We start from the raw sequence: 22,103 nt of genomic DNA on the forward strand, positions 1-22,103 counted from the left end.
CATATATATGAGAAGCAATCAGTGAAAAACTAATGTGCCACAACTATGAGCTGGTGCTTGTCATCTCTCTCCCTTCCTATCTCTCCTCTCTCTCTCTCAAAAATAAAAAAGAAAGAAAGAAAGAAAGAAAGAAAGAAAGAAAGAAAGAAAGAAAGAACAAGATAAGCACAGAATAGGTAAATACAATAGACTTTCCTCTTCTTTTTGTGTGTTTTAAGATATGGTTTACAGTGGAAGCATTACAACACTGGTGTGGTTCTACATGTATGTAAAGAAAATACTTAAGATGATTATAAATAGGGAGAGGAAAGAGATGTAAAAAGATAGCTGATAAAGGATGACCCCTATAGACTCTGATAAGTTATCTGGAGCAGCTTTCAGAATCACTGCAGATAAATCAAAAACGGTTCTAAGAAGTGTTCAAGTAACCCATAGGAAGGCAGGAAAAATAAGAGAAAACAAAAGTAAAATGACAGACATAAGCCCTATCATACCAATGATTACATAGAAACAGGCTAAAAGGATAAGCAGGACAAATGACCAAAACCATTAAGATCTCCATGATGTTAGCCATGTTCTGGGCAGCTGTAAGCAGAAGGGAGCATGTGGGCTATTTGATGGACATGAGAACAGGAGAGCTGCAAAATCAGCAACAGATATTCATTGGAGAGCTCAGGACCATAGTCTAACAACAAAGGCTGAGACTGGGAGGGGTTCTACCAAGAGCTGAGGAATGCAGATGGCCCATCTTAAATCTGAAGAGAGCATGTAGCCCCTGTGAACTCTCAAAACTAATCAGAGCCCCCTTCCAGGCTGGGGCCCTATACTGTGATTAAATTTAATCAATCTGAACAGCACTGGGACAGCAGAGGTTAAGGAATGGGGATACATGGATTAGAAGCAGAGGAGGAAAAGAGGAAAGGAAGCTACCATATATTTGAGTTCAAAATAAAAATAACCAAAAAGGGAGCTAGCTACACCGCCTTCTAAAAGTTTGGGAAAACTAATTTCAAATAATATTTGCAACAGAAAAGGAGCAAAATCAAATTCTACAATTTTAAATCACAAAATTTTATTGTAATAAAAAATATGAAACAATAAAAGCTATTCGAACACATCAGAAACATATTCACAAAATACATAACCTATTTCAAGATGAGCTAAAATTCATTAAGATGACACTTGAAAGAACATAGACTTGTAAAAACTGAGAAATGAAGTGACAATAAAGAATTATAAATATTTTTTAAATAAACTAATAGGAACAGAAAAGTAATCAAACATAAATTAAACCATAAAAGAACTAGAAGATACAAAAAGGAAAGTTTTAAAATATAAAAAGAGATAAGGAAAGACAAAGGATTTGAGGAAATTAAACTGGAAATAAGCAGAGTCTATCCAACATATGGGAAGTTGGAGCAGAGGGGCTGGACACACTATTCCTTGACTTGTTCGTGGTGTCAAAGGTGTCTGCCTTGTAATAATGCATTAAGTCATATGTTTGTTTTATGAGATTTTGTATATGCATTTTATTTTATAATTAAAAGATTATGATGTGCAACAAAAAGACAAACAATGAACTGGAAAATATTTGCAAAATGTAAAAATATAAACATTTCATGCAAATTGATAAGAAAATGCAAAACCTCTGATAAAGAATTGCCACAAATGCAAATAAATGACTTGGGCATTAAAACATTTAAAACATTGAATCTCACTGAAATAATCCCTAAAAGACAACTTTTGGGCAAAGCGCAGGGGAAAGACACTCTGTGTTACATCTGTAAATAACTTGAATGTGAGCTGTGGGGGGAGTGGGGGGAGGGGAGGAGGTGCTCCTGTAAGTGCCTTTCACTGTGGTAGGCCTTTCTGTCATATGACCCCAACATGAATGCAATACGAAATAATTCATTTGCTTTCTGTTCATGTTGAGTTAGCCTGGCTTTTTATAATTTGGGAACATTTTTATGATTAATTACATTGAATGCTTTTTTATACTTCACAGTGAGAGACCTACCACCAGGCTGCCTTGATGTTAGACAAAAGCAGCGTAACTCTACGGATGCTCTATCCTCTGAAATGAAGGCCCCAGTCCCTCCAGAACCAGCCCTTCCTGTCCAGCCCAAAACTATGAAAGACTTTCAGTAAGTTTCAGCTCACTATTATATGTAGACATATAATCATCTACATGTTAGTACTTTGTATAATTTAACATTTTTGTGTGAGAAACTGAACTTGTGGATCATTATAAGGTATTAGCCAAGAGTGAGAACACAAAAGATTAGATGTCTTAAGTGGGGAAAACAAATGTGTAAGAAACAGGTAAGTGGTAGATAATGTTCCAGCAAAAGAAACACTAAAGAGAATATGAGTCAAAACAGGAGGTAGAGATAGTGATAAATAGAATGCATCCTTTTTAAAAATAAGATTTTATCTATGTGATGTAAACTATAAAAGCTATGTCACTACTAAAAGGAATCCAATTGGATATCTGAAGGACTAAGGAATAATGAAAAAGAGACAGTGTAAACAAAATCTCTCAAGGAGTTTGGCTCTGAAGTGAAGAAAAGAAAGAGTAATTGTAAAGACATGTCAAGAAGAACTTTTTAAAAAGCAAGTAATGGGAAAGTTGAAGCTTGATTAATCTTAGTTTAATTATCTTAAACTAAGAATTATAAATCCATGAACCATATTTACATTAACTGGAACATATTTCTGTATGTAGCTTTAGTATTTCTTTTTGTTTTTTAAGTGAGAGGGGAGGAGATAATGAGACAGACTCTCGCATGCGCACCAACCAGTATTCCACCCAGCAACCCCTGTCTGGGGCTGATGCTCAAACCAGTCAAGTCACTGGCTGCAGGAGGGGAAGAGGGAGCCAAGGGGGAGATGGAGGGGGAGAAGCAGATGGTCACTTCTCATGTGTGCCCTAACTGGGAATCAAACCCCGAGATGTCCATAAGCTAGGCTGATGCTCTTATCTACTGAGCCAGCCAGCCAGGGCCGAGCTTTAGTATTTCTTTCTTTACTTATTTTTTTTATTAAGTGAGAAGTGGGCGGCAGAGACAGACTCTGGCATGTGCCCCAAAGGGATGCACCCAGCAAGCCCCCTACCAGGTAATACTCTGTCCATCTGGGGCCACTGCTCTGTTGCTCAGCAACCAGGCTATTTTTAGCACTGGAGATGAGGCCATTGAGCCATCCTCAGTGCCTGGGGCCAATCTGCTCAAACTGTTTGAGCCATGGCTGTGGGAGGAGAGAGAGAGGAGAGAGAAAAGAGGGGAGGGGTGGAGAAGCAGATGATTGCTTCTCCTGTGTGCCCTGACCAGAAATCAAACCTGGGACTTCCACATGCCAGGCTGACGCTCTACCGCTGAGCCAATTGGTCAGGCCTAGTATTTCAAATTGCATATTTGGTTACATTTATTTATAAAGAAGTAATGCTCTTTTATCTGAATATTTCCTTCTATTATGATTAGTATGTTTTTATTTTAGGGAAGATGTAGAAAAAGCTAAGTCATCAGGAGATTGGAAAGCAGTACATGATTTTTATCTAGCGACATTTGATTCTTTCCCAGAACTAAATGCGGCATTTAAGGTAATAATACATATAACACATTTTCATTTTCAAAAAAAGATGATAAATTTATGTCTTTTTCTACAAAATTGACTTAACTGTTTAAAATAACATATTAACTTCTGAAATTACTTGTGTCACAAATAAATCTTACTTAAGTGATATCTTAAAGACATTTTATTTGTATTAAATGTTAATGTTTGACTCCATCCTTTCACTTTTAAGAAAGAATGTTATTAAAATAACTCTTATACATTCATTTTTAGTTTTAGCAGTTTTTCCCCTACAAGTTCCTTTTTTTATCATTATACTAAAAAATAATAGAAATTATGAAGGAACAGTTATGGTTCAAATATTATTAAGAACAGTCCTTAAAATGTTATATAAACCTAATTCTTTAATTGAATTTGCAGAAAGATGCTGCCACCTCACTTAATACCATTGAAGACTCTGAGATTAATGCTAAATTTGTGAATGCTGTATATGATGCCTTACTTAATACTGTAAGTATTGTTTATGAACTTGTGCAGATAGTATAATCTTTGTCTCTTCTGTATTTCAAAAGCAGCTACACAAATTATAAAAGTTATTTACATATTATAAAAATCACTCTGATAAAACTTTATAGTAAATTTAGTTGGAATTCTCAGGAAGTTAGGTTTTTTTATTTTTATAACTAATTGAGAAAGCAGAAAATACATTTATATCCAGTCCTTGTTTACGAAGGCTTACTAAAGTAAAATTATGTTACACTTACTTAAGCAAAGGAGATAAGTGATTTGATTATATTGGCATTGCACTGTATCAATAGAGGAGTGGTTGTCAAACTTTATCATGTATCAGAATCACAGCAAGGGCTTTTTAAAATACAGTTTCAAACTCCAAATGTCTGGGATAGAGCCCAATAATTTGTGTTTCTAACAAATTTCCAGGTTATGGTGATGTTCCTAATCCAGGAACCGCATGTTGAGAACCCCACTGCTATAGATCAGTTTGTGAAGAATTGACATCCTTTTGACCTATGAGCATATAGTATATCCCTCCAATTATGTAAATCTTTAATTTCTTTTGGTGATATTTTGTAGTTTTCTGGGTAAAGGTCTGACTTTGACCTATTTTGTTTCATTTATTTCTAGGTACTTGATTTTTTTTTTTTTTTGCTGCCTTCGTAATTTTATTTTCTAATTGTTACTAGTATATGGAAATACTTTCTTATGTTACTTGTATTTACCTTGCTAAGTTCATTCATTAACCTAACAGTACATCAACTTTATTTGGATTTTCTATATAGACAATCATGTTGTTTGTGAAAGTGAGAGTTTTACCTCTTTCCAATCCTTGTATGTTTGTATGTATGTGTGGATTGTTGTGTTTGCCTTATTACAGTGGTGAGAATCTGTTGTACAGTTTTGAATAAAGTAATAGCAGACATCTTTGCCTATTCCTAATCTCATTACTTCACTATTAAATATATGAAATGGTACTTAATAACATTTGTCATCAGAAAAATGTAGGTAACATTACATATCCATTCAAAATTAGTAAAAAAAAAAAATGTCAAGAACCTTATCAAGAATTGGCAATATGTGGAGTAGTCAGAACTTTCATAGGCTGATTAAATATAAACTAGTACAACCACTTCGGAAAACGGTTTTGCATTATTCCTAACACTAAGCACGTACATACATTGTGACCCAAAAGTTCTCTTCCTACGATACTTCTCTGACTTTATGACTTGAAATGATGTTAATGTTTTATAGGCACTAAATTAAAAATCTGGCCCTGGCAGTTGGCTCAGTGGTTAAGCATTGGCCAAGTTTGTAGATGTCCTGGGTTCGATTCCTGGTCAGAACACACAGGGGAAGTGACCATCTACTTCTCTACCTCTTCCCCTGCCCGTTCTCTTTCTTTCTCTCTCCTTTCCTCCCACAGCCATGGCTCGATTGGTTGGAGCACATCAGCCCGGGCCATGAAGCCTTCACCTCAGGTGCTCAAAATAGCTCAGTTGTGAGCATGGCCCCAGATGGGCAGAGCATCAGCCCCAGCTGGGAGTTGCCAGGTGGATCCCAGTCAGCACATGTGGAAGTCTCTCTATCTCCTCTCCTCTCACTTAGAAAGGGACGGGGAAAAAAAACTACAACAAAACTCTCTAAAATGTAATACAAAAACAAAAACAAAAACCCTAGCCATACTTCAAATGACTACTATAACCACACTTAAAAAATCTAAGCCAGGTAATTTTTATACACAGTACTTTATCTATCTTCAGTCTAAAGATTTTTAAAAATCTGTAAACAAAACAAATCTTCAATTTTTTCTAGCTTTTGGTATTAAGGCATCATAATGAACTCAAGGATTTTAATAGATAGATATTGTGTGTGTGAGGGTTTATTTTATAACCCTATTACTAAAAGTATTTAGAAGCAATAAGAACAAGTAGCGATGAGCACTTTAGCATGGTTTCTAAATACCATTCCTCACAAAAACAAGTCGGAGCACCCTAGGGAAATGGCTAATATCAGGACTGAGCTAGGAAAAATACAAGATGAATTCATCCAGTTTTTTTTTTTTACCATGTAGGGGTTTTGTAAATGTTCTTTGTCAAATAGAGGAAATTCCCCTCTATTCCTAGTTTGCTGAGAGTTTTTTTCATTATATGATTTTTCTTCAGCCTGTTGATGTGATGAATTATATTAATTGATTTTCAAATGTTGGGTCAGCCTTGCATACCAGTAATAAATCCCACTTGGGAATGGTGTATAATTCTTTTTATACATTGTTGAATTTGATTTGCTAATACTTTGTTGAGGATTTTGACATCTGTATTCAGGAGAGCTACTGATCTGTAATTTTTTTCTTGTAATATCTTTGAGTTGAGATTAGGACCTCATAGAATGAGTTAGGAAATATTCTCTCTGCTTCTATTTTTTGGGAGAAATTGTAAAGAATTGGTATCCTTCCTTTCTTAAATTTTAGGAGTTCACCAGTAAAATCTTCTGGGCCTGGTGTTTTTGTTTTGGAAGGTTATTAATTACTTAGTTTAATAGGTATAGGTCTATTCAGATTATCTGTTTGGGCCCTGGCTGGTTGACTAAATGATAGAGCATTGGCCTGGTGTATAGACATCCTGGGTTTGATTCCTGGTCAGGGCACACATGAGAAGCGACCATCTGCTTCTCTTCCCCTCCACCTCCACCTTCTCTCCCTCTTCCCCTCCTGCAGCCAGTGGCTCCATTGGTTTGAGCATTGGCCCCAGGCGCGGAAGATAGCTTGGTTGGCCTGAGCATGTCAGTCTCAGGCACTAAAAATAGCCCGGTTGATTTGAGCATCAGCCCTAGATGGGGGTTGCTGGGGTACAGTTCCACAGTCTCATGTGGAAGCCTGTCTCACTATCTCCCCTCCTCTGACTTAAAAAAAAAAAAAAAGAGGAAAAAATTATATTTTTCTCCCTGTGTGAGTTTTGGGAGATTTTATCTCCCAAAGAATTGGTCCATTGGTTTTCAACTTACTTTGGTTTTGATTTCCTATTTTGTTTTAATTTCCTACTGCTGAAACCTTAAATTGTTGATTTTAGATCTGTTTTCTAATATATTCATTCACTGCTTTTGCTGTATCACACAAATTTCGGTAAGTCGTATTTTCATTTTCTTGCACAGCTAAACACAGGGTTACAGTATGATCCAGCAGCTATGCCCTAGTTGTCTACCCAAATGATTTAAAAATGTATGTTTATCTAAAAACCTGCACACAAATTTTATAGTAGCCTTATTCAAAACTGCCAAAAATTGGAAGCATCCCAGATTTCCTTCAATAGGTGAACAGATAAACAATCTTTAAAAACTCACCTACAGTGCTAATTCTAATTATCCCGTGATTTTCTTTTGCCTACAGCCTCAAGACATCCAGAAGACAGTATTAAAGGGAATCATTAACAGCCTGTTACGAGAATGGAAAGGGTAATTGTAACTAATATTTAGCTAGTTGATATAGATGATTAATTTATACATCTCATAAATCCTTAATATATATGTATTTTAACCTGAGTCAATTTTAGTTGTTGCAATAAAAACATAGATGAGAAAGAAGTTTAAAAACCATTTATAACAAAGTTTTTTTAACTTGAGATTTCTGAATTCTCAGGAGGGTCCATAGGTGGACTTCAGAGGATCTCTGAATCCTTTGAAATTGTATATACAATTTGTTGTATGCAGACATACATATTATCCAGATATTGAATGGGTACTTACATGTAGCCTAGAATGAAATAATATGGGCTTTAAATTTAGCCTTGGGCTTTCTGGTAGCCAGAGCAAAATTTTCTATTTCTAATACAAGGCGTGTAGATTTAGCTACTGAAATATTTTTTCTTGGAACTAAATATTGAATCATTATGTAAGAAATGATGGGCAAGGCAATTGATAATGTTTTGAACTGGGAATATGTAGACACAAAAAATACTTATAAAAGTATGTATTATTTAAATTGTACTATTTAAACAGCGCTATAATTTAAACAATGGCTTCTATTAAAGCTATATGAGTATCATTAAATTATAATTGAAATGTTTATGTATTAAGCCCAGTTTACATATAGTACCAAACTAGAATTCTTTAATGTCAAATGCACCCTATATCTTTTAATAACATTGTTCTGATTTTCAAAGAAATTTCTGGTTATAGGAAATTTTAAAGAAGTCAAAGTAGTATTAAAAAAAGTTTACATTTTGCAATTTTTGTCCAGTCATCTTCTAAAACAATTTGAAATCATAATGTATAATTTCATGTGGTTTTTTAACTTAGTGTTTTTCCTAATTTATCATTCCAGTACTATATTTGCATTTTCCTTGAATTTTGTATTTCTGGTTGAACACATAATGCTTCATTAAAAATGGGAAAAAAATTTAGAATGTAAAGGGAAGCTTCAGGAAAGTAAGGGAGTCTCGTGGTCCCTAACCGACTGGATCTCAGTCTGCTCTCGTACGCAAACCCCCAGAGCTTCTCTCTCGGCTCTTCAACAGTGTGTCCGAGACAGATTAAAATAATAACTTGACATGACTTATGTATCAGAGGGCATGTAGTCTTTACCTAAAAAATCTTGTTTTATTTTAGATATATTATAGCAACAACAAAATCTAGTTTACTGACTTGCCTTCCTTACAATTAAACATGTATTTCTCATTGAATTTTTACTACAATCCTATGAAATAGGTAATATGATTATTTTCATTTGACAGTTGAGAAAACTAATTTACAGAGACATTAAGTAAATTGCCAAAGTTAAGTCCCTGAGTAAGGATTAGAACCCAGGCAATTTGGCATAGTTTCTATACCCAAAACTATATACTGTACTGAAATATTAGTGCATAGGACAGAAAATTGGAAATTATAATGGCATAGCTATAAAATGGTAAGAAGTAGGACTCTGCTATCAGCAGGAATTTTAATATTTATGAATTGCTTTGAGTGTTTTAAAATATTTAAAAATATAATTTCTAAAATAAAACATTGGTCCCTTTCAGAAAATAGTCTGTAACTGACTGTGAACAATCAATTGAGATAACTCACTACCTTCAGACCAGCCTCAGAAAATAGTCTGAAAATTTTGTAGAATATAATAGACAAAAATAGTATAGATTTGGTTTAAAACTAAATAATTTAAGTCATTATTCAGTTGAGATAATTTTTCTACAAAGAAATATTACTAATTAAAATATTTTATATAAAAGTGTGTACATTATTTCTAATTTTAATAATATATAATATATATTTAGATTTAGATTATTTGGCTTTATATTTTGTAAAAGTCATCTGATACATTTTGGGCAATGATTTATGTATTCATATTTATTTTGTAACTATAACAGAAAAGTGTGTCTTTATTTGGTCATTTTATTTTATTTTATTTTATTTATTTATTTATTTATTTTTTTCATTTTTCTGAAGCTGGAAACAGGGAGAGACAGTCAGACAGACTCCCGCATGCGCCCGACCGGGATCCACCCGGCACGCCCACCATAGGGCGACGCTCTGCCCACCAGGGGGCGATGCTCTGCCCCTCCGGGGCGTCGCCATGTTGGCGACCAGAGCCACTCTAGCGCCTGAGGCAGAGGCCACAGAGCCATCCCCAGCGCCCGGGCCATCTTTGCTCCAATGGAGCCTTGGCTGCGGGAGGGGAAGAGAGAGACAGAGAGGAAAGCGCGGCGGAGGGGTGGAGAAGCAAATGGGCGCTTCTCCTGTGTGCCCTGGCCAGGAATCGAACCCGGGTCCTCCGCACGCTAGGCCGACGCTCTACCGCTGAGCCAACCAGCCAGGGCCGGTCATTTTATTTTCTTAAAGGTAATTTAAGGATATACTTGGAGGTGAACTATATATTTTTTCCCAGCATCTAATTTTGAAAATTTTCAAACTGCAGAAAAGTTAAAGATAATGAAAACTCATTCACCCTTCACCTGATTTACGAGTTAACTTTTTACCATATTTGCTTTTGTTTTCTCTCCTCTGCATGTGTTTTTTTCCTTAGTAAATGGAAGATGTCATGACACTCCCCCCTTAATGACTTCAGCGTGCACTTCCTGACATTTTTCTCTGTAACCATAAAACCATATCACACCGAACACATTCAATATTCATTTAATAATACTCTCTAAAATGCAGCCCTCATTTAAATTTCCACAATTGTCTAAAAGTTTCTTTAATATCTGGGTTTTAGTTTTCAATCCAGGATCCAGTCAAGGTCATGAATTGCATTTGGTTATCATATCGGAGTACCATTAGTAATTCAGGAAGTTACTTCTGAGTATTTGTGAGTGTATTTTTTTTTAAATAAATTTTTATTAATGGTAATGGGATGACATTAATAAATCAGGGTACATATATTCAAAGAAAACATGTCTAGGTTATTTTGTCATTAAATTATGTTGCGTACCCCTCGCCCAAAGTCAGATTGTCCTCCGCCACCCTCTATCTAGTTCTCTGTGTGAGTGTATTTAATAGATCTTGAGAGGGCAAGTAATATTCATCAGCTTTGAGAATAACAAAAACTTGGTCAAATTTGATGTGAAAATCCAGAATTAACATGGAAAAATAAAAATTTAGTTACTTTTCAGAGGTATTCAAAATATTCTTTTAATTAGAACTATACATAGATGTATTCAAAGTGTGATTTGATTTGCAGACATTTCTATAATACTTCAGTAATAGACCTATAAACATAAGCATATTTTTTCAATACATAAATATTTTTGAGATCTCAGTTCTTTATTACAGAGGTGATAAATGGTGATGGATGAGGACTTGACTTGAGGGGTGAATACACGATATGATGCACAGAGATGTGTTGTAGAATTTCGTTAATCGGTATAAATTTATTAACCAATGTCACCTCAATAAATTCAATAAAAGGAAAGTAGACAAAAAGTAAGTAAATAAAAGCTTTTTTGAAACTCAAACCCCCACAAAAACATGTTTTCTAAAATTGTTATTTATTTTTCAGATTCTTAACTGTTTCTAGAGTTAGTCATGATATTTACCTCATAAAATGTAATAACCTGGTTAACTCAGTTTTTAGGTATCTTCTGAAGCACCCTAGAGCAGGCACAGAGGATCCAAATTCTCAGTATACTATGGCTATGTTGTTGTCTCAATAGTAATACATAGTAACTGAAGTCTAGTTTTTGGCTTTTATCAACTCAGTTCTCACAGAAACATTTACTGATCATTCTTATTATATACCATGATCTCTAATCAGTTATGCTTCTTTTTCAGTCCACGAACAAAAGACGATCTTAGAGCATATTTTATACTTTTACAGGTAAGAAAGCAAGAATTTAGTTGTTGTCTAATTCAGAGCTCAATCTGTGCATGAATAAGTGAAATAATAAAAGAAATTAAGTATTATTTTAGCAACATTATTGATAGGTTTTGGATTACAGTTACTTGTACCAGAGAATTAAAGCTGTAACAAATAAACAATGGGAAGCTAAATTATCTCTGGGATTAAAATTTTAATCACTTCTCGCCTTCCTGTTGTGGTGTTCGGGAGCAAACAGAATGGAAGTGCATCTTCCTCCTCCAGTCAGTCTCTTTCTTGTAAATAGGGTTAACGGGCTCCAAAACTTCTATTTTCTAGGTAGTAGGTTTCCAATTTCTCTGTGTATTTTCAATAAATGCTTAAGTTAGAATACGAATGAAAAAATTCAAGTGCTGTTTATATTTGCAAAAGCAAAGATAATGATATTTTTCTGTTTGAGAGCTACAGATTCATAGATAGAAAAAATAAGTTAAGACCCAGACAATTGAAAAGTAATTTTTAGTTTTTATTACTTTTAAAGAAAGAATCATTACCATACCTAGCATACTTACATTAATGTCATTCTTTACAATTTAACAAAAGGTGCTCTGTATATTATTATCTCATTTAAAAGTAAGGAAAAAATATTTTACATAAGATCTGGTATTTAGTTCAATATTGTGTTCAATAAAAGGAAATATGCAGGGTAAGGACAGGGAAGGGGGGAAGAAGGGGAAAAAAATGGAAAATGGGAAAAAGTAGACAGGAGGTAGTTGAGAGATGTAAAGAGATTTTAAAATAAGGAGGAGGAAAAATGCAAAATTAGAAAAAAAAAAGGAAATATATATATGTAGAGATAGTGAACGCTGGAAAACAACAGGAAGCTCAAGTTTCTGCGTGTTATAGTAGAAATAAGCTCCGCCCGCCAGACCCAGATCTGTCTTCAGTCCAAAGCCCGCTCTCTTTCCACTACCCCGTGGAAACCAAGTCTCTGTAATAGATTACTGTTCTCAAGAATTTCACCTCATATTTCATAACCTCAAATTTAGCTTCCTGAATTTACCACTTAGTTCACTAAACTTAGTGTCTTTCTTTTTACATGTTAACAAAATTTTAACACAATTATCTTTAATATCTTTTTCAGAATCCTCAATTTAATAACACATCTACGTATGTCATCTATGCTCACTTGCTACGACAGATAGCTACCTTAGTGGAAGCTGACCATCATTTCTTAGTTCACTGGTTTAAAAAGTAAATCATTCTATGATATTATGAATTTTATAATCTTACAGTGTTAAGTTTGATATTAGTAAAATATATGAAATGTTTTCAAGTCTTTAGAAATGATACTTAAATACTTCACAGTGCCTCAAAAGGCAATTTTAAGCATATACCTTAGAACTACATCGAGGATAATTAAAAACATGTTTCTAATGTAAGTAACCATTCTGCTTACGAGGGCTATTGTTGAGATTTCTGTCCACTGCTCGTGCTTTTATACAGCACATTCCTGCCATTGGTTTTTCAGATATTTCAAAGATGGTGACTGGATTTGCTCAGACATTAGCGTTTTAATTTGTGTCTTTTTATTTCCTATCTGTATGTCAATATAAATTTCACTATTATTTACTTGGTGCCTTTTCTTACCCCAAAAATGTCATTATTCAATAGGTTAGCTGTCAATATCAATTTATAAAGGTACCATACTTTTTCATAGAACTGTAGTCACATTCACAATAGTACATTCTGTAATATTACTGCAAACAATGAATTAGTGAATGCTAAACTATTGCTCCTAAAGGCAATAAGGGTTAGGCTTCTGTGAGCTTTAGGTCAACATTTTCATCAACTAATACATAACCTTGCTTTATTTGTGTTTTTATTTAAAGATGTCTTATTTAATATAAACTGTTGTTTCATTAATATTGAATTGACAGCCAACACCACTAAGACTCATGTCTGAATGAATTTTATCTAACACAAGTATATTCACTGCATGGCATATGACATCCTTTTTGTACTTCGGAAGACTAAACAAAACTTTAGCCCTACTTTTGGGGGCCATTTTAAAACAGCAAAATCACTAACAAAAAGCACAAAAATATGAAAAATGACACTAAAGAGATTATAGGCCACATATTTACAGTGTGAGAGCTAAAGAAAGAGGCAGAGTTGCCTTTTCTGACTTCAGCTGGGAGTATGCACACTGGCAGCTGAAGTTATTGCCACTGTTTGCGTGTCCACAGAGGAGCCTGAGAAGTCCCACTGTTGCTGATTTGGGGGTTACAGTTCATTTTAGCAAGCAGGCAAACTTGCAAATACAGAGTCTGTGAATAATAGGGTTGACTGAATGTGGTAAGCCTTAAAAATTAAATGCTTAATATTAACTTCATAGTAATTTTAATGTTTATTTCTTATTTAATTAAGAAACAATTTTCCAGGTAAGATCTTCTATCTTTTTACATGTTTGGCAGTTTAAAAAATAGAATTTGGGAGAATATGTTTAAAGTTTATGTATATAGAATGCACTTTACTATCTCACGAATATACTGCCAAAATAGACAATGTGAATTTTGATTGGAATTATTTCAAAATCGTTACTAGATTGTCCCAGAAGAGGTTCAAACAGTTGGTAGAGAGACTGCTGCAGTTCATCTCGTTACGGCTGTTTCCTGCAAAGCCTGAAGAATTCCCACCTGTAACCAAGTGTTCCTGGTGGATCCCGTCAGCGTCCAAAGTGTTGGCTTTACTTCGTAGGTTTCATTCTATCTTTACTTTTCTTTTGTTAAATATTAATACATTTCTATAAGAATCTCAAAGTACTGTAGAGGAATTCTTACATTTTAAACCATTTCTTCAAAGTGAAAAGTTGTAATTTATTTTGTTTTGGAATGGAGTTTACGGTTAATTAATAAACATAAAAAAGCCTTATGTTTTTATTGTATTGGGCAGTATTCTGTGTGATGGTGATCAACTGCCTATAACCTATTAAGTAGTGATTCCTAAGAACACGAAAACATCCCTGAATTCCTAGAGAACACACTTACACGGGCATAGAATGAGTACCCAGCCATCTGCGCACTCCTTTTCTATATACTACTGTATTGTAATCCCCACCACAAGTTCCTCGGAAAAAAACAAATTGTTGGCTTCGTTTTAACCACAATTATAAGACTACCTTTTCCACTTGAAGCTAAAGATGGGAATGGGCTATTTCCATTGGTAGCTACAATTGCTTAAAATAGGAATAGATAAAAGCTACCTGGTAGACATTGAAATGTTCTTATTATTGAGTTAATCATGTATATGTTGGGAAAGATCATTATATTAGAATTTATCTTTACAGATACCGCAAACAATTTGGTTCACCCTCCCCTTATTCCTTATACTGATTTCTATAATTCTACCTTGGATCACATTGATCTCATGGAAGAATACCACACCTGGCAGAGCTTTGGAAACTCTCACAGGTATAATCAGAAGTTCATTTGATTATTCACCTGTATGAAATACTATTCAAAATAACGATTGGTTTTTAAGTTAGTATAAATACATTTAAATATACCCATAGCTTTATATATAAACTTATAAATATAGTTTAAATATTCAACCTTGAAATATTGTATTTGTTAAAACATTTCCTTTTTCTGTTACATTTTGAATTTATAATATATATTAATTTGTTTTGGTTTGATTAATAACATCTTTTTAAGAAGAGAAAGGTACTATCTAAATATGCAGTTTCTTATAGCTTCTTATTCTATATGCTATGATCCAGAACAGAGATAAACAAACTTTTTCTGTAAAGTACTAGATGGTAAATATCTCTGGCTCTTTGGGCTTACAACCTCTGGTCTATTGCAGCACAAAAAAACCCTTAGACAATATATAAATGAATGGGTTTGTCTGTTTTCCAAACATCTTTATTTAAAAATAGAGGTTGTAGACCATATTTGTTCCATAGGCATAGTTTGCCAGTGCCTAATCTAACACAGTAATCACACACTTTTGCAATACACACATACATTCACTGTTTTTCTCCCTTACACTGTAGAAAAAAATGGTTGACCTTTACATATGGTATTTAAAAAATGGATGTTAGAGAAAGGGCTTTACCACAAAAGATTCTAGTAAAGAGACAGGTTTTCAAAACACCTGAAACAAATTCTTTAATACACTGCACCTTATATCAAAACCCTAGATTGCCTGACTAGGTGGTGGCGCAGTGGATAGAGCGTCGGCCTGGGATGCAGAAGACCCAGGTTCGAGACCCCAAGGTCGCCAGCTTGAGCGCGGGCTCATCTGGTTTGAGCAAAAGCTCACCAGCTTGAACCCAAGGTCGCTGGCTCGAGCAAGGGGTTACTCGGTCTGCTGAAGGCCCGTGGTCAAGGCACATATGAGAAAGCAATCAATGAACAACTAAGGTGTCACAATGAAAAACTGATAATTGATGCTTCTCATCTCTCTTCATTCCCGTCTGTCTGTCCCTATCTATCCCTCTCTCTAACTCTGTCTCTGAAAACAAACAAACAAACAAAAAACCAAAACCCTAGATTAGTTCATAAATTGGTTCAAGCTTCCAGGGACCCTTTCTACCAGAATTGGTCTAAAACATAAAATGGCCTTCTATACATATCTCAGTCCATCTATGAACACTCAGAACTGAATAACAGTTCAATTTCTGAGGACCTCAGTCATCTGAAGGATATCTTCTTGGGAAAGTTTATTTTACAAAGATGCTTTTTCTCCCACTTTAATATAATTGCAATGTGGTAGACAAAACCACAAAACAACTCCAGGAGTTACTGTGTGTATTTCAGTGACAGCATTTAACACAGAGCTCCTCCAACCACTGTATCATAGCCTGGTACCAAGAATGAATTCAAGTTTTGATCCTATGACCCCTCCAGCCTGTGGGGCACCAGCCTGGACCCAGAGGGAACCTGGAGCCCTGGTGCAAGTCATCTCTGGTCAAGTGTAGCCTCATCGTCTGTTTATCTGAATATGTCATACACACAGTATCATTTTTCTATGTGCATGACTAGGGAATGGTTGAGGTACAGCATTTTAAAGTACATCCTGCTAAGTTCTTTACACTTCTCTTGTTTTTAGTTAGCACATAGTGATTCAAAATTACTACATGTTAGTACTCAACAACAATTGCAATCCAAGAGGAAACTCTCACAGGTATAATCAGGTGGTATATCCCACCAGTTCACACTCGTGCCACCTCTTTCATACCACTCAGTGGTTACAGATGCCCCGCCAGACAACACTCGGCTGGGTTCCAGTGACAACTGATGGGTTTATCGCAGCCACTTCTGATGGGAGAACTCCGGAATGGTCACCGCTGCCACACTAGCTCTCCCCAAATGCCTTTCTGTGCAGCTTGTGGCTTTTTTACATAATGCAGAATGAGCTCTGATCTAGGAAAAAAGTTATTTTCATAACCTTTGATCGTAGTGTACCTTGACAAATACATATAATTTCATATCACTACACCATTCAGTACAGTACTAACAGAAACATTCTCCCTGACTTTCATTTTTTTGGTCTTAAATTTATTACTTTGATTTTTACTACTAGAATTTTTGTAAGATTTCCTCATTTCTGAAGCTCACACATCAGAAATATCCATATACTAATCAGTTCTTACATTAATTTCTGTACTTGAACTTTCTGTCCTAATCCTCCTTCATCAACACTTCTACCTCTTGGTTCTGGCGTTGGCCCTATTTTTCACAGGTAATGATGTACAAGTGATTATATATAAACACTGAAATTATTTGTAAAAACAATATAAGCGGTTAGCATATATTTCAGAACATTACATGTAGCTTCCTCTAGAAAATAAGGCCCTGGCCGGTTGGCTCAGTGGTAGAGCATCGGCCTAGCGTGCAGGAGTCTCAGGTTCGATTCCCAGCCAGGGCACACAGGAGAGGCACCCATCTGCTTCTCCTCCCCTCCCCCCCTCCTTCCTCTCTGTTTCTCTCTTCCCCTCCCGCAGCCAAGGCTCCATTGGAGCAAAGTTGGCCTGGGCGCTGAGGATGGCTCCATGGCCTCTGCCTCAGGTGCTAGAATGGCCCTGGATGCAACAGAGCAACGCCCCAGATGGGCAGAGCATCACCCCCTGTTGGGCATGCCGGTGGATCCCGGTCGGGTGCATGCAGGAGTCTGTCTGACTGCCTCCCCGTTTCCAGCTTCAGAAAAATGAAAAAAAAAAAAAAAGTACGGCCTGACCTGTGGTGGCACAGTGGATAGGGCGTCGACCTGGAATGCTGAGGTCACCAGTTCGAAACACTGGGCTTGCTCTGTCAAATCCATACGAGAAGCAACTACTATGAGTTGATGTTACCTGCTCCTCCCCCCACCCCTTTCTCTTTCTCTCTCTTAAAAAAAAAATCAATAAATAGAAAATAAAAGTACTGCTCACCTAGTAATGACACATACTTCACAGGGCTATGGGAATTAAGAGATATGATGTACATAAGATCATTTTGTAAATGGTAAGACACAACTTAGAAGTAATGTTTTATATTGTTAGAATGGGTACCTTAGATTCCCTTAGGGTAATTTTGCTAAAAATACACAATTCTGCTTTTTCTGTTTTCACTTGTTGGGCAGGTTTTCCTTCTGTCAGTACCCATTCGTTATTTCTATAGCTGCAAAAAAGATCATTATTCAAAGAGACTCAGAACAACAGATGATAAGCATCGCAAGGGTAAGCCAGCTATGTAAACGTATTTATACTGACTATAATCAATACAGTAAGTAACTTAATAAATAAATGTCTTGTGAATTGTTCTAGCATAATTAGAAAGTGTTAAAAGTAAAATTCATATTCTGTTTTCCCCCAAAAGTGCTGAAACCTGTTTATGATACAGGAAAAAGATACCCCTCATCAACTTCTCATTATGTTATAAATATAGCCAGAAGATTAAATGCTTCTCAGAAATCCAGAGTACTGGGAACTTGTTGGACATAATTTCTAGACACCATATTCTAGCTTTAGTAACAAGCAGAGCCTGGTGAAAACTACAGTGAAGGCGAAGAGTAAGAGCAACCACTAAAGTGTTTTCTTGGTAAATCAAATAGAAACAACCAAAAAATTAAAAGATGTAATAAAGAGTGTAATCTTGGAAAACTGAGAAATATGTCCAAAGAAGGTAAAAGATGTTTTATTGATTCTTAGGAAGCTAAAGTGCACAGCCCATAGAAACTGGGGCAGCAGTCAGGCTGGCTTTGGGCAAGTTATGGAGCGGGGCCGAGTTCATCTCCAGACCCGTCCTCAGCGCTCCCTACCACTGTGTCTCAGCTCAGTACAGCACAGCTCTGGACTTACCTACTAGAGATTAGACCGAGTGAGCTTGCCTTTATTAGGGCTCTAGACTATACATTTAAATACTCATATATTTTGAGTATCTGATTTTGTGGCATGATTACCCACAACTTCAGAAATTAGAGGAAAGGTTGGTTGTAGTCTTTTTAAAATAAAGAACACAGAGTAAAAAGAAACGGTTTCCATATCTTGTCCAAGAATATAAAAGGAATGCTAAAGTGTAAATTATACATTACTTCTAAATAGCATAAAAGATAAGAATTATTTATTCTTCAGTAATTCAGTTCCCAGAAGGTATTATTTTATGTCACAAAGCTGTACAAAAGATTTGAGTGACTGGTGACATCCTAGAGTCAGCTTACTCCATGTATGGGAGTTTTAGAAGAAATGTTATTGCCTGTATATACCAAGGGAGTTCCATAGCCACGCTGCCTCCTCTGAAAAATACATTTCAGTAGGTATATTTACTACCAGAATTCTTCATCCTGGGTAGATTTTGGCTCAAAATTACATAGCTAGTAATTTTGTCATTTTTTTATTGCATTTATGCAATTTCATATACCTTTTTAGTACATCTTTTTTTACATTGGGCTATGATTTTTTATATTTGTAAGAAAATATCTAAAGAAATGGTACTACCTAAGTTCCTCAGAGCAGTTTTCAGCTGTCACTCACATTTTTAAGCTACCAAGTCTCTTCGTTGGTAGACTTTTCTTCCCATCAGAAGGAGAGAGGCGGCTGGAGACTGTCACAGGCTGTCTGCCCCACAGCATGGATACGAATCAGAAACTGAAGAGTCAAATGGCAATGCCAGCTCTTATGGGTGTTTCCCAACAGTTTTAACTTATAAATTGCCATAGCACTTGGAATTAATGACTGGTGGATATTTGACATAAGGATAGCCTTACAGGTAGTTACTGTAAGAAAGAGATTATATGGTGTAATCTAAAGTTGCAAAAGAGATTCCCCAACCTAAAAAGAACTTTCTCATCAGACTGCATCTGAAATGAATTCTACCAGTTATTTCTTTCATTTGAAGCACTTTTTATTAAATATGAATTCCTGATGGGAGTAGCCACAAAGCTTTGCCTTCCAGGAGCATCCTAGTATAAATGTGTATTGGGCATTTACAGTGTGATGGCTCCCCAGGATGTCGACTGGGAACAGAAATGGGAACGGGTAGGAAAACAGGTAAATGCTACAGAATACCATCCTGGAAATATATGTCTGTTTGAACATGAAAAGGAGGACCCAGGACTATTGAAAGCTTTTAGAATTGGATATTGGAGAAATGAAGAAGGCCTCTGAATTAGTGTTTTATAATAGCAATTTACCGAATTATGAAAGAAGGCTTATTAATATAGGTTGGGTAGCCTGACCTGTGGTGGCGCAGTGGGTAAAGCGTCAACCTGGAAACGCTGAGGTTGCTGGTTCAAAGCCCTGGGCTTGCCTGGTCAAGGCACATATGGGAGTTGATGCTTCCAGCTCCTCCCCCTTCTCTCTGTCTCTCTATCCTCTCTAAAAATAAATAAATAAAAAAAAATTAAAAAAAAATATATAGGTTGGGTATATTAAAATTTTATGCTGAATGTATTTAAAATGTCTGAACTGATAGTGTTTAATCAGTACAATAATTCATTTTGTTTGCTACCAAAGAAGATGAGGTAGTCTAAAAAAGATTTAGATAAATTATGTAAGCATGTAGACTTTATATGATAAAGGATATTTATATATTCCTTATATTTTTTAATGTGTTGTTTTCCATATACTCATTGCTTATATTTTGGAAAAACAGAAAAAAATAGTTTTTTTAATTACCCATGTTTTCATCACCCGTACATAACTATTATTAACATTTTGGTAAATGTTCTTTTAAATTTTTTAACCTATATTATCTTTTAAGGGCAACAGAGTTCAGTATTATTTGTCCCCTGCTTTTTTTCAGTTGGGCCTTCCTTAAGCATTTTCCATGTTATGTACATACATAGCTTTTATGATCATTATTTTTGATAGCTGTTTTCTATTAGATAAATATGAATTTAGGATATTTCTAAAGTTTTGCTTTCATAGTAATGCTATGATGAACATTTCACTGTATGAAATATTTTCTGTCTTTATAATTCCTAGAAGCGGAATTATTGGGACCAAGGATATGAACATTGTTAATGTTTCTGATAAATACTGACAAACAACTGTCTAAAAATAGAGTATGCTTTGAGAGTTAATTCTGTCTCTGAAAACTTTAAGCCAAGTTTATCATCAGAAGTATATAGCTTGTTTCAAATGTTCCCACTCTATGTTTGTATTTAGTAAGTGGAAAACCTTGCTATTTAAAGATGAGACTATGGAAACTGAAATATAACACTCTTTACTATAGAAGCCAGACTCCATTTTGGATCCCCTTTGGTTACCATTGTTCCAAAATGAAATAATAAGGTATTTTCATAAATCGAAATTTGTATAACTGAGTTTACAAAATTGTTTATATGAGAAGAGGAAGTGGTTCTTAATAAAGTGTTTAAATGTTTTAAATGAAATTACCATTTAATTTCATTTTTATTGCTTTCTTTTTTAATTAGCAAAGTCTGGTGGACAAAGTATCTCGAAGACAGAGACCCGATATGAATATGTTATTTCTAAATATGAAAGTAAGGAGGACACATCTGGTTAGCGATTCTCTTGATGAGGTATCGATCATTGATTCCAAACTGGTATTAATTGATTAAAGCTTTAAGTAAATTCTATAATTCTAAAATCTTAGTAAGCTGTCTTTTATTTCTTTACGCTATAGTAAATATATGCTTCCTTATATTTTGATACCATAGTTAAAATCAGTTCTGTATTCACAATTAAGCCTTATGCTCATTTTTATGTTTGTTAATGGTTTGGTTTGTTATTAATTCCCCAGAAAGGGATTTTTTTATAGAACAACTTTAAGTAATTCATGTATATGACTATGTAACCTAGATCATAGACCCATCTTTTACACTAGTTGTGTATGTAACAAGTCATTTTAACTTCACCAAGCCTCAGATTACTCATCTAATAAAATTAGAGGTCTAATCAACAAGGTATATTGGGTCTTTTTAGGGTCGAACATACTTTAATTGTATGTGTGTGTATTATAGAACTTATAGAGCTTCATGCATGTATAGTTCTTCAGCCAGATCTGCATGTGGCTATTATATGATAAAGGTTGATTTAATTATGTGATTATTTTTTAAGTTTAATATTGAAGACAAGTTACAGAAAAGGAAATTATTTTATATTGTAATCAGCTAAATTAAAGTCTTGGAGACAGTAAACTTGGGAGGCAGTAACTTTGGGCAAATACCTGGCCTCTCTAATTCTGTTTTTCTTGATCTATACAACAAACATAATGACTAGTTCGCACAG

At 35.1% G+C, this 22,103-nt stretch overlaps 1 protein-coding gene across 3 annotated transcripts in view; it reads left to right on the forward strand.

Annotated features, from left to right (window-relative positions):
• Positions 1-22,103, forward strand: part of HECTD2 (HECT domain E3 ubiquitin protein ligase 2) — an 84,247-nt gene that overhangs the window by 43,921 nt on the left and 18,223 nt on the right. For 2 of the 3 annotated variants that reach the window (XM_066239646.1, XM_066239647.1), the window contains exons 3-12: positions 2,006-2,144; positions 3,496-3,598; positions 3,991-4,080; positions 7,469-7,533; positions 11,341-11,386; positions 12,510-12,619; positions 13,973-14,121; positions 14,715-14,838; positions 17,993-18,089; positions 21,287-21,394. In XM_066239646.1, coding sequence (XP_066095743.1) covers positions 2,006-2,144; positions 3,496-3,598; positions 3,991-4,080; positions 7,469-7,533; positions 11,341-11,386; positions 12,510-12,619; positions 13,973-14,121; positions 14,715-14,838; positions 17,993-18,089; positions 21,287-21,394 — 1,031 coding nt within the window. Of the gene's footprint in view, positions 1-2,005; positions 2,145-3,495; positions 3,599-3,990; positions 4,081-7,468; positions 7,534-11,340; positions 11,387-12,509; positions 12,620-13,972; positions 14,122-14,714; positions 14,839-17,992; positions 18,090-21,286; positions 21,395-22,103 lie in introns of those variants that run through there. The other variant, XR_010726608.1, reaches the window with a different exon arrangement.

The sequence above is a fragment of the Saccopteryx bilineata genome, chromosome 7 (genome assembly GCF_036850765.1).
Source record: "Saccopteryx bilineata isolate mSacBil1 chromosome 7, mSacBil1_pri_phased_curated, whole genome shotgun sequence".
Classification (NCBI taxonomy): Eukaryota; Metazoa; Chordata; class Mammalia; order Chiroptera; family Emballonuridae; genus Saccopteryx; species Saccopteryx bilineata.